This window comes from Impatiens glandulifera, chromosome 9 (genome assembly GCF_907164915.1).
Source record: "Impatiens glandulifera chromosome 9, dImpGla2.1, whole genome shotgun sequence".
Taxonomy (NCBI): Eukaryota; Viridiplantae; Streptophyta; class Magnoliopsida; order Ericales; family Balsaminaceae; genus Impatiens; species Impatiens glandulifera.
In genome coordinates, this window is record NC_061870.1 from 3,122,726 (window position 1) to 3,136,513 (window position 13,788).

The 13,788-nt window shown below is 32.3% G+C and overlaps 1 protein-coding gene across 1 annotated transcript; it reads left to right on the forward strand.

Annotated features, from left to right (window-relative positions):
• Positions 1-7,990: 7,990 nt before the first annotated feature.
• Positions 7,991-12,351, forward strand: LOC124914679 (18S rRNA (guanine-N(7))-methyltransferase RID2-like). The gene is made up of 10 exons (XM_047455271.1): positions 7,991-8,246; positions 8,886-9,010; positions 9,102-9,177; positions 9,336-9,419; positions 9,547-9,602; positions 10,036-10,092; positions 10,463-10,512; positions 10,762-10,914; positions 11,702-11,849; positions 11,948-12,351. The coding sequence occupies exons 2-10, from the start codon at positions 8,915-8,917 to the stop codon at positions 12,107-12,109; spliced, it is 882 nt and encodes a 293-aa protein (XP_047311227.1). The 5' UTR covers positions 7,991-8,246; positions 8,886-8,914; the 3' UTR covers positions 12,110-12,351.
• Positions 12,352-13,788: the final 1,437 nt, after the last annotated feature.

The following is a 13,788-nucleotide window of genomic DNA, read 5'->3' on the forward strand; positions in this document are numbered from 1 at the left end:
TTTTTTTTGGTTATTTTAAAACACACTTTCTTTAATTAGCATGAATTCCGGGGAATTTGACGAAATGACCTCCATAACAGTCTTATTTTCAAAAACAACAGGTTAGTAAAATTTGCAAAAGTAATCTTTTGTCCCTGGCAAAATACCAATATACCCCGGGCAAAAATAATTCTTCTTCTCTTCTTTCTTTTTCTTCATTCTCTTCTCTTCTCTTCTCTTCATTCTACGGCTACGGACGAACCACCTTCCCTCCCTTAGAGCAACGAGGCCCCCTACGGCTACAAAAAATAAAACATTTTTTTTTCGTCTGCGAAAAATTCATTTTCGCAGACGCAGATATATTTTTGCAGGCGCAAATGCATTTTTCTTAGGCGACAATTGTATTTTCGCAGACGAAAAAAAAACATTTTTCGTAGACGAAAATACAATTGTCGCCTGCGAAAAATGCATTTGTCGTCTGCGCGTGCGCTAACCATCAAAATAAACATAGTATGAACGGGAAATTTGACGAAATATGAACAATGTTTTCAGCTATAACAATAATATGATCAATATAAACAATATTAACAATATTAACAATGTTTATCCATCGCCGGAATGCTACAGTCGAGGAGAGAGGAAGCAGACGTCTCGACACCATTTGCTTTGACGTATCGGCGTTGCCGGGAGATCGTTTGCTCGTTGCTTGAAGGTGGCTCGTTCACTCGTTGCTCGTTGCTCGTTGCTCGTTGCTTGAAGGTGGTTAATGGCCGTAGAGAATGAAGGAAGAGAGGGATGAATGAAGAGAAATGGGAAAGAAGAGAAGATGGAAGGAAAATATTTTTAATAGGGGGTATAATTGTCTTTTTCTAGGGGCAAAATGTTACTTTGCAAACTTTACTCACCCCCTGTTGTTTTTGGAAATAAGACTATTATGGTAAGTAGAGAGCTACTAAAGTTTAGGGATGGCGGACGGTTGCCTGACGGGGCGAGGAGAAAGTGGGCAATCATGATCGTCATGGTGAGTAGAGAGCTACTGAAGTTTAGTGGAATTTCTCTAGTCTTAGTGGAAGATCCAAGCATGTTCTTGCTAGGATCTTGTCTTTCGTGGTCTTAGTATACCCAAATTCTTCATGGATAAGGTTCCTAAGAGACATGGAATTTGTATATGGCTTGAGCCTTATCATGTTTTTATTATCGATCATCATGATGGCTTTGAATTCTTTGATAGTTGGAAAATTCTAGTGATCACGTAAAATAAAGGCCCTATGTACCGGATCCCACTTTTGCTATCTCTATCATAAAGTTATGATGGATTCGGAAGTGAGTGTATTTGAGAGCGGTACTTAGACCGTAGCCTCCATAGTATCATTCCGTTTTGTGAAAATGGTGGCTCTAGAGTAATAGATCTTCGTCCTCTAAGAGGGACATTCTGTGAGCGTATAATGAACTTGACAAACATGTCGTTCGATTTTGATAAAGAAAATATGTTTAGAGATGTTTATTATATCTATTATAGATGTATGCATGTATAATAAATAAGAACGTACATGTTGACTTGTTGAGGCTTTGTTGTTTGGGCACGTCAAACAACGGGTGGGTAATGTAACCAGGTTTTGTGTGCTAAGGTTTAGTCGGGGTTTGGATTGAAATTTTTCCCCACCGTCGCTAAGGTCACATCCTAATTGATGTATCAAAGTCAAAAGGGTGGATCGATATCGGGTTCCAAGTTTTTCCATTTGCAACATCTCTCGATCACATACCAGTATGATCGGTCTTCACGTAATTTGTAGAAGTACAAAGTTCTGATCTAGTACTTCTTCACATAGTCTCAGATGATAGACTCGTTTGGATTCTGACAATTATTATGATAGAGCCTAGGTACCCTTTAGGGTGACGAATCATGTAAGGTGGACTATTGTGAAAGTTTGAAATGTTATAAATAAAAATTTATATAGCCAGAGTTTTATTTATTTATAAATTAAAAATAGACCCCAGCAGAGTCGCCAAGAAAGTTGTAACCCTGGGAAATTCCCTCATGTAGCTTAGCATGTGTTGGACGACACGTGGCAATACGGGGAATCACGGGGTGGCTCGAGGTTCGATGCATTTTAACCTTGGTTTACGTACCAGACATCTTTTTAAAATGAAAAATTATTTTAAAAGATTTTGAAAATACCTGGAAGTTTTTGAAATTAATCATATAAAAATAATTAATTGTATTCAAATTTTAATAATCTGGGGATCAAATAATAATTTGATTAAATCCTGGTTTAAATTAATTAAACATAATCAGTTTACAATATTATTTATTTTAAAATAGAGTCGCCAAATGATTTTGAAAAATTAGTAAAAAGGTACACGTATAAACGTATTTTACACTAGAGTTTCCATAAGGGGTTCATTTTTTTGTTACGTTCGGGAAAGGGTTTTCACACAATATATTTTGGGCCCGATAAATGACAGTTTTATTTTTAAAGTAAAAGTCTGGCTATCAAAAGTTTTATTTATAATATTTATTTTCTTTAATTAGTAGTCCGGGAGTCATAAACAATGATATATTTAGATTACGTAAATAATTGTATAAAATTATTTAGAAGGACATACATGTGATTGCATTTATATAAGATTGAGTAAAAAATCCTGAAAAATATCAGAAAAGTATTAGACTTTAAAAATAAATTCCAAACGGGGCCTTAGCCAAAATATTTATTTGGGAAATATCCCAAAAATATTTAAATATCATTTTCTAACCTTTCGGGATTATTTGAAAATGGATTGGGAGTTCCAAAATTACAAAAATAATTTGGGATTTTGAAAAGTGGAACAAAACAGGCCTTAGGACTAGAATTTTTATCGGTTTGGTTTTCGAGTTATTCGAATTTTCGGTTCGAGTTTTTTGAATTTTTATTTTTTTAAACAAATTTGAAACCGAACCGATTTGAATAAATTCGAATTCAGTTTATTCGAATTCGGTCAGATATTCGGTTTAGACCATATATTGAACATCACCTACCCATAAGATAAAAGAAATTTTCTTAAAAGATTTAACAAAATAAATAAGTTGTTAAAAATCTTATTTATTTAAATTATAAAAAAAAGTATAAATCACCCAAACTAAGCTTAGTGACTCACCGTCAATAATCGGCAATTGAACGATGGAATTAAAACAATGTTGACGATGATAATATATGATAGTGGAGAGGTGTTGATAACAATGGTGATATTACTAGTGAAATAGCTAAATAGATGAAGAATTTAGATATTCTTAAAGTTAGAAATGAGGTGGCGACTGGAAGGACGATAAAGGCCACGAAGGTGAATGACTAGAAAAGGGACAAAGAATGAGAGATTATGAATTTATTGAATTATTGGGTTGGATATTAGAGACCTAGTAAGAGATCCATAATAACTTAATATATCATATGTAATAAATTATATAATATATAATAAAAATAAATAATAAAAATTGAATTCGATTTTTGGTTTGATTTTCGAGTTAAAACCTAAACTCGAAAACCAAACCAAAAACCATATTTGAATTCGAATCGATTTAGAATTTGATTCAAAAACCGAAAATTTAATTTGAATTTGGTTTATACGAATTCGGTGAATATGACTTCGATCGGATATTCAGTTCATACCAAATATTGAACACCCCTACTTAGGTCCGTTTTTACTGATCTAGGCTCGAAAGGGCCTAGTCTAGACTAGGGGTGGTCTAGATCGGGGCTCGAGATACTCAGTCAATGGACAGGAGGGTTCGACACTAGGCTTTAGGAGGCTTGATCCTGAACTAAGGTTGTTCGGTCCTAGGTCTGGGAGGCTCGGTCCAAGATCTAGCTTCCTCGGTCGTGGACCTCGGTCCCTTCTCAAGAACACATGTCCTAGGTCTCGGTCCTAACTCAAGAACACTAGTCTTTCGTCTCGGTCCTAGGTTATAATCCTCAGTCGGGTTCCTCGGTCCCTACTCAAGAACATCGGTTCTAAGGTTCGGTCCTAACTCAAGAACATCGATCATTGGTCTTGGTTCTAGGTCAGTTTTCTCGGTCCTAGGGCTCGGTCCTAACTCAAGAACATCGGTCCTTAGTATCAGTCCTAGGTTGGTTTTTTCGGTCATTGGTTTCGGTTAAGACCGAGAATTCTCGGTCTTGCTTCTCGGTCCCGGTCCTACAAGACTCAGTCGTCAGGAACCGAGTGTTCTTCATTTGGTATGAAGAATTACTGGCTTGTATCTTTTGATATAGATAATGAATTCATGATCTGTAAGTTACAAACAACTCATATGGATATAGGGATCATTACCCCTAACCCTAAACACGATCAATCGAACTCTATAACAATTGAACTTTTAAAATGAATTTTAGGCCAAAATTTGGGAACTTTTGATTTAGGTCATCTCATCACCTAATTCTTGTTCCAACATCTTTAAAATGATGAATATAGTCGAACACAACCAAAAAAAGAACAACATACAAGCTTTGTAACAACTTTCAAAACCAAAATTTTAGTTGGATAAAATATGATCGGGATGAAGATTTAATTATTTGGAAATCATCCTAACATGTTTACGTTTAATATGTTAGAGAACTATTTGAATCAAAATTTAAGCTTAAAAGCTCACACGAAATTTAAAAGTTCCAGATTTTCAAATCAAATTTGTTTTTTTTTTATTAAGGTTGAATTGATCAAATCTGTTTCGACATAAATCTTATAAATAATCAAGGGAGTGATTTCAACTAAAGAAAACACAAAATTGAATCCTAAATATGATCAACCGATCAAACTGAGAAAAATCCAATTTTAAATCACAAATTGAATAACAGTAGGTCTGGAAGCTTACCAACGATTGGACAACACTCCAATGATGTGTAGAAAGTTTTCCGAAGCCCTGGATCGAAGCTTAGATCGCCAGAGCAATTTTTACAAAAATTTAGTTCGCCGGAGTTTTTGAATTCTTTGAGTTAGGCTGTAATGTTTGGATTCCGTTTGATGGATTGGAAGAAGAATGCCTAGAGTATTTATACTCAACTAGGTCAGTTATTGAAGTTGAATTCGACTTCAATTTTACTTTTGAAATCTTATCCATTGAATTCAATTTTGTCTTCGATAGCCTAGCTAGAGCGTACGTTTTTACTATTGATCCTAGGGGAATTGAATGCGTGGTAGAGACGTGCCCATGGGTGAAAGAATTGAGGAATAAAGTTGAGAAGCGGCGGAGATAAGTCTTCTAGAAGATCGTCGACGTCGAGCGCGGCCTCCAGAGTTCGCGAAGGAGACGAACAAAATGATGTCGTTTTGTTGAAAAGGAACGCTAAGTTGCGTTCCGTCGGTCGTTGGGAGATTGGACTAACAGGGTTAGCGATCCCGTTAACTGATCCAATGTGGACCGGGCGCGCATGTTCTTCCTTTACATCCGGATGTGTGGCGTCTTCCTGGGTGTTGAATGAAAATCCAGCGCTGATCCGATGACCAGAATTCCTACTACAATGAAATCTTTTATTTTCGACCACACTAGATCATCCGTTTTTATTTCTAATATAAGGGTTACTTGAAATCGAATTTTTAATTTTTTTCATTTTCCTTCACCAAATTAATACACAAAAATATTTTTGACAACATAATAAAAATTATGTTTATTTATTTTATTTTTGGGTATTTTGCTGTATTTATTTAATTATTTAAGCTATAAATTATACATAATTTATGCTTAAAATCATAATTAAATAATTTCAACTTATTTTTGGGTTTAATTTGGGTAAAATAAATACAATATTTTAACCTTAAATTATTTTTGGATTTTTAATTAATTTTTCTAGTTATGGTTTAATTATCACAATATTTAACCCTAATTTGATTTTTAATTTTTTTGGTTAATTTGAATTTAAAAATTCAAAATATTATTTTAATATTAATATAATTTAATAATATTATTATGAATGGAAATATGTCAAATTTTTATGCTTACAAAATTCGTTTTTTTGATTTTTAAAATTTAAATTTGGGTTTTTGTTATTTAGATTGATTGATCGGTTTTATCCTAACCAAATAGTTTATAAATCATTTAGGGATGAATTTTCAACCATAAAATACTATAAACAATAATCATACAAGCGCATGTAATTTGAAATATAAAAATTTCAAATTCAAACTGTAAATATGAATTAGAGTGTGATTGGAACTTTACTAAGGATTGGAGAATACTCCTTGATACTTAAGAAAGTTTTCTGGATGCTCAAATCCAAGTTTTAAGGCCTCAAACAGAATATTCGAAAAATTTGAAAGTTTCAAGCTTTAATGGAAGATTTTTTTATTTTCATCGATTTGAAGGGTATAAGTTGATTCCTTGGCTTCAGAATGATCAATTGGAGCTATTTATAGCTTCCCAAAGTTGGTTGGAAGAGCCAAGTGGTATGAATCAGTCAAAATAATTAATGGTATTTTGGTAGTTCTTCAATCAACTGGACATAGTAGGCAGTGATCGGGCAGTGACGAGGTATACTTTTGTAGGGAGAATGATCATCATTGTAGGGTGATCATTCTAGGCTTTGAATCATTCATTTTTGTGGACCAAGGACTGAGTTCCAAAAAGCAAAGATTATCACGGATTTTGAAGCTTATCCTCGCGACGTCGCGAAGAGGAAGAAGACCAAAGCCAAAAATGGCATCGTTTTTTTATACTAGGACGTGCTCCGTTATCGATCTGTCCAACGTCGTTAGCGTTTGGGCGCTCCGTTAACATTCCAGCTAACGGGTCGTTTGTTGATCAGTTGTGGTATGGGCGCGCGTTGCTTTGGCTACCATCGGCTACGCGAATCTCTCTTGAGCGCGAGATGAAAATCCAACGCTTATCCAATGGTTCTGGCGTGTGCTGCAACTAATTCCTTTAGTTTCAGCCACACAAGATCATATATATATATATATATATATATTATTAAATCCTTAAGGGTTTATTTGAAATTGATTTTTCCTTAACTTTTTTGCCTTTAATTTTGATATTTTTTAAATACACAAAATAATAAAATAAATATGATAAATATTTTACCATTTATTTTTATATTTTTAGGGTTAAATAAATAATTATTTTAAATGAAATGGATACAATAATTCATTATAAATTATTTATTTTTGTTCCCTATTTTTTTTAAAATTATTTTTAGATAATTGAATACAACATTTATCTGAAATAATTTTATTTTTATTATTTTGAAAATTTTTCTTAATTAATTAGGTTTTAATTATCATAATAATTAGCTTAATTAATTGGTTTTTGACAGGTTTATTATTTTGATTTTATTTATTTAAAAATTAATCAATATAATTATTTTAATATTATAAATTGCAGTAGATAGATTTTTAGTGTTTAAAAAAAATATATTTCATATAATAATATATATATATATATATATATATTTTAGTATGGCTATTAAAATTATTATTAGTTTTTTCGGATTGGTGTTATTTGAATAACCTGTAGATTAAAAAAATAATGATTAATGATAATTTTAAAATATGATAATATTTTTGGTAAGTATTAATATATAATATATATATATAAATAAATAAATAATAATTTAAAATAAATAATATTTTAATTAATTAATTAATTAAATGATTTAATATAACAAAATTAGTTAAATAATGTTAGAATTATTTGAGTTATTTAAATAACTCAATCATTGCTATTTCAAATCATGTAACTTATTTTGTTTTGAATGTTAATAACACTTCCTTAAAAATTTTTGTTTTTGTTTTTGTTCATATCTTAACCTAAATTCAGAGAAAAACTTGAAGTAATTATGAAAGAATATCTGTTTGAAAATAAACTACATCATTTATTTATTTATTTATTTTGTATTAAAAAAAATAGACTACATGGTCAGATAACTTACTTTGTGTGTAATAAAAGGAGGGTTTTAAAGTTGAAGGTGCTAATTTTAATATTTCATATATTAGTAGACTATATTTATTTCATTTGCTGACTAAATTAGTAAAAAACTTTAGAGAGTTAGGGTTTTAGACCCTTTCTGTCAAAGAGCTCACAGGTTGGCGGCTGTCTGCGGAAGAGGAGGGAGGAAAATAAACAATCACACCGGACATTGCAAAAATTGCGGGGAAAGTTCTGAGAGAGAAAGTGAAAGGCACCATCTAAATCGGTAGGATCATTCTCCCTCGATTCTCTGTTTGAGCTCCAAGCGGCCGGAGCCAGTAACCTCAATTGAATCAGAGGAGCAGCAGGATTCACGGCATCCTCAGTTTGTGTTTCTGTAAGTTTCGATTGATTTTTTTCTAATTCTATGAAAAAAATGCTGAATATGAAAAGATCCGTTATAGCCGTTTCTCTGAAATTTAGAAAATATATATTATCTGTTACTATGTGTTCTTACTGATAAGCTAGATCTCGTAGTCTTTGTTACGAATAAAGTTTCAATTGAAAGACGTAATTTTGTTGGTGTCTTTGTACTTAATTTCGTTTATTACATTTTTTTAAGTTTGTTCACAAACAAGTGGGATGTGAATTTGTGGATGTATAAGGTCAAATATCTGACAAACCAATCCTATCTATATATGATACAATGTCTTGATAGTTTGTCTATTAGAGCCAGATTGATATTTAGCCAAACAGCATAACCAAACAGATTCGCGATAAACACCAACCAAGTAAAATAGAGAAGAATAGGAAAAAAAACTATTAGATTATATTTGTAGCTGTAAATAACAATTATTTTCATAAGAAAAAATGTTTCAATACATAATTGTAACTAACCTTCTTTGAACCATTTTCTTTGAGCCAGTTAACAGATGCTTTTATATCCTTCACCACACCTTCCATTATAGTCGTTTCTCTGAAATTTAGAAAATAAGCTTCTGTTTGAATTCCTTATTCTGAAATCCCCATTCTCCAGCTCTCTTTTGTGTGCGGTGCGGACTGAAGATGTCGAGGCCCGAAGTGCAAGCGCCTCCCGAGATATTCTACAACGATGATGAAGCTCGCAAATACACTTCGTCTTCACGTATAATCGATATTCAGGTAATAAATTTGCATGCTATACAATTGTTTCTGATTTATAAGGTATTTGCTTGTGTTTTCTATTTGACTGAAATTTCTTTTCATGTGTTAGGAACAACTCACAGGGAGGGCTCTGGAACTTCTTGCTTTGCCCAATGATGGAATTCCTAGATTGCTGCTTGATATTGGTGAGAATCCATTATCCCTATCTCCATCCAGATGTATCTGAATCATGTCTCTTCATAAATTTGTGCTCGAGGATGATATAAACTGCAAGTATTATTAACATTTAGATAATGCCTATGCAAATTGGAATAACAGTTGGGATGTTCCTGTACTGTTGTAGGTTGTGGATCAGGACTTAGTGGAGAGACATTGTCTGAGAATGGTCACCAGTGGATTGGCATGGATATTTCACAGTCAATGCTTAGTATGTGATCTTGGGATTTCAGCATTTTATTTTAGTCTTCATTTACTTCTTTTTTTATTATTTGTCGGTGTTCTTTACCATATATCATATGCCATCATATATAAGTAGTAACTGTTTGAACATCCAGATGTTGCATTAGAACGGGAAGTGGAAGGAGACCTTGTACTTGCTGACATGGGTGAGGTAGTGACCTAACTTTTTATCTTTTCATTTCAATGTGAAAATCCAGTTAGGTGGTTTAATGCTTGATTTGAAGCTTGACATAGCATTTTCAACATTTTCCAGTTAGGATTTTTTCATCAGATTTAATGCAACTTTGTCCAGTTCTTCTTCTTCTTCATGTTCAACTCTTCAACTGTAGCATTGGATTAAAAAACCACTCTAGGTTTTCACCGGTTAATAACTCGATGTATGCTGCAGAATTAGTACTTGTTGGCACATATAGGTGGATCTACCATCCATATCTTAGGTGAATTATGGGTATAAATAGGGCCTTTTAACTTAACTACTTCAAGTCTTAAATTTATCCTAAGAAAAGAGAAACACCATCCATAATCTCTCATACTGTTGATTCTCTATTCGAAAGCAGAATATTAATCAATTGTATATTTTTTAGGGTTTGGGACTTCGAACTGGAGTTCTTGATGGTGCCATCAGCATTTCGGCTGTTCAGGTTAGTATATTTATTTCCAATCTCACTATCTCTACTTCTCCCCCTGCATGACCTGATGTTATTTTTATAGAGAAAGATTAGTGTCTTTAGAGCATATATATACCATATTATTTGGGAGAATAAATTTTAAAATTTCAAAGAACATGAGTATAACAATAACCGTGGCAGAATGCGATAAGACAACATATCATTCTTTTATGAACTGATTCCACCACTCGACTCTTTTTCTAGTCATGACATTTGCTTGGTTTCTTTTGTCGTCTTGTTGAAGTGGCAAGATTTTGTATGGAGAATTTGATTCAAACTTTTTTATCTACTGTAGCTTGATGAATTTTATACTAACTTATTTCTTCTTTGATTAATCAAACAGTGGTTATGCAATGCTGACAAGTCATATCATGAGCCTCGTCTCCGACTGAAGTAGGGTATCTTTGACTGAATTGTCTTATTGTTAATATTTATTATTAAACTATTTTAAAATGTTTGGGCTATAAACCTCTTTAACGGTATATATGATGTCTCCATTAAATGGAAAACATAGTAGGCCAGAAATTAGTAGAATTTCGACATTGTTTAAACTTTTTCTTTTAAATTTCTCGTTCTTTGATTTCTAAGATGTGACAACTAGTAGTGAGATTGAACCGATCTTATGTGTATGCTTGTTCTCAGGGCTTTCTTTGATACTCTATATAGAAGTTTGGCAAGAGGAGCAAGAGCAGTTTTACAAGTATATCCAAAGGACATTGCCCAGCGTGAACTAATACTCGGTTCTGCTATGCGTGTTGGATTTTCTGGTGGTGTTGTTATTGACTTCCCTCACAGGTATGCATTTAAAAATCAAAAGTATAAGTATTATTTTTCATAGAAAATAATTGAAAGCACTAAATTGTATCTTTCATGCTCTCTTAAAGAGAGCAGTAACAAATAGGCTGCTCTCATGCCCAAAAATATATCAATGTGAAAAAGAAACAGAAAACTGTCATTTACCCAAACGGTTAGCTGTAGAAAAACTGAAATGTAAAACAGACTATGTTAAGAGACCCCCTTCCCCATCTAAAGAGTTCCAACCCTTTAAGAAACAGAGACCTTTCTCCCTATCCTTCATTTTATTTCTTTCTCATTTTTGCATTCTGATTTAAGGCACATTTGATAAACTAAAAGTTAAGTGTTGTTGAATATTGAATATTGAATTTTTAAGTGCCAAATGAGTTAAGTATTTGAAAAATAAATCCTCAATTAACCTAAATGAAAATATTTAAATTTGAAGTAATTGATACATATTTTGATTTGATAAAATGTGGAACTAGTGTAAAAAAAGAACTAGAATACTAAATTACCCTTGTACGTAAGTGATTAGTTTTCAGGGTTTAAAGTTTTCTTTTGATGCTTTTATTAGATTCCCCGAGTTAAGTTATTTATAACTTATCATATGAAGCTAGTATTTGAGATGAATAATTAAGTTATTTTATGTAAGTTTTTAATAATTTAGCAAACATTGCTGCCTTATTTATGCTTTGACTTGTGTGTGCCAAAATGTGATAGTGTTACTTTCATGTATTTTTGTGTATATTTTTTAATACAAGTTTTTATATTTAATATGTATTAACAGTACAAAAAGGAGAAAAGAATACATTGTGCTTACTTGTGGACCCCCATCATTGAGCACTGTCACCCCAAAAGCAAAAGAGGAAGAATGTTGTTCGGAAGACGATGACGACGACGATAGTGACATAAGCGGAGATCTAGGAAATCAGACAGTAAGATTCTATCTATCTTTACAGTTTTCATATAAAATCTACATTGGGTTTGCATCTCAAACATTTTATTGACTGAAAAATGTTTTGACAAATAATAGGTCTCAAACTCGGATAGGCATAGGAGAAAAAAGAGAAAGTTAACAAAGAAGGGGAAGGGAAAAGAATGGGTCATTCGGAAGAAGGAACAGATGAGGAGGAAAGGGAATGCTGTTCCATCAGATTCAAAGTACACAGCACGCAAAAGGAAAGATCGATTCTGAAAGAAAACATTGTTATTGTTGTAGCAGCAAGGTTTTGGCTTACATTTTTCAAATATTCACCAAATAATATTTTATTAAGACATTTTATTTTAATTTTTTTGTGATGTGTATTCGGTGAGTTTATTCATTTGGATGTTAATTTATAACAAAAGTCAGTACATGTGAGAAGTTTAATGATTGAGCTTGTCTTTTATTTACTTATGAGATGAAAATCAATCTAGGGCTATTAAATTATATGCTAATTCTGTGTAATTGATTAGTTAGGTTAATTTTACTTGATTGATTAGTGATTATGTTGGAATATATTATGATGTTGCAATTCTCTAACCTTTTGGATGTTACCCTTCTCACCTTTGTGTTTTTCCTAGACCTCCAATTACAATATTATTATTTTTAGATAAAAGGTATAAATAATATTAAAAATGATTTAACAAAAATTAGTTATGCTATTATTCTAACAAAGGAAGAAAATAATAATTTACCAAAAACTAGTTATGCTATTATTCTAACAAAGGATGAAAAGACTAATTTTAGTAGGATTTTTATTTGGACTTGTAGGTAGACCTAGTAATCCAAACAATTAAAGGAAATGAAGAGAAAAACAATGATTACTCATTTTATACTTTATACTTAAAGAAAACACGTCAGTAAAATATGTGCCTCCTTTTCTAATAGTATTTGTATTTTGTTTAAGAAGTTTCTTATTCTATTTGACATCAAAACTAATATCCTCAACAACAACAATGTTTGTGTCCGACTTCCCTTTTAGACTAAGAAAGTAAAAATGACAAGTTATGTACTCAATTGAAGCTATTAGAGAAAGTAGTTATGACAAATTAAACAACAAGAAACGTGTAAGGGCTAATTAAATAGATATTTACTTTTAAGTCTTTTTTTTGTAAAATGATGAGAATGGCCTTTAAGGCAGATATTTTTAAATGATACTAACCTTGACAAAGTAAGCTCTTAAATTTGGAAGATGGTGGCACTAGAACTTTACTAATACGTGATAATATTTTGTTTTTTTACCATTATCACCATCTTATCAATTATTAGATTTAGAAAAAGTTTAAGATTTAGAAAAAGCTTAAATATTTAGAAAATGTGAGAGAGTTTATAAAGGGGAAATTTGATTAAATAACCTCAAAGATGAGGTTATTTGATCTGGTAGTGAGTTGATAATTTTATTGCGCTCGTGGTTCTATATTTTTTTTAGACGATATTGCCCTTGTAGCGAAACGCTAAGTCCCTTAGCGTTTCGCTAAGTGGATTAGGGTTAGTATAAATACTCTAATATTTTCAATTTCTTAGTTTTCTTTCTCTCTTCTCCTGTTCTCTCTTTGACGGCGGCCGGCGGCGACGACGGCGATGGAGGTTGCGGGCGGCGGTTCAATTCATACAGATCTATACAGATTTACAAGATCTTCTAACCTAATCCATTTATGTTTTTATCTATACAAATTTACAAGATCTATATAGAACTAACCCTAAATCTATTTTGCATGCAGGTCTCCGATTCTAGGGTTTAGGGTATGCTCCGATTATTCTAAGGATTTGAAGGTCGAGGAAGATGTTCATTTCAAAATCTAATTCGAGTTATGTTCATGTTTACATTTTCTTCATTTCAAAAACCTTTTCATATTTCGTTCTGTTCATATTTCGTTCTGTTCATATTTGGT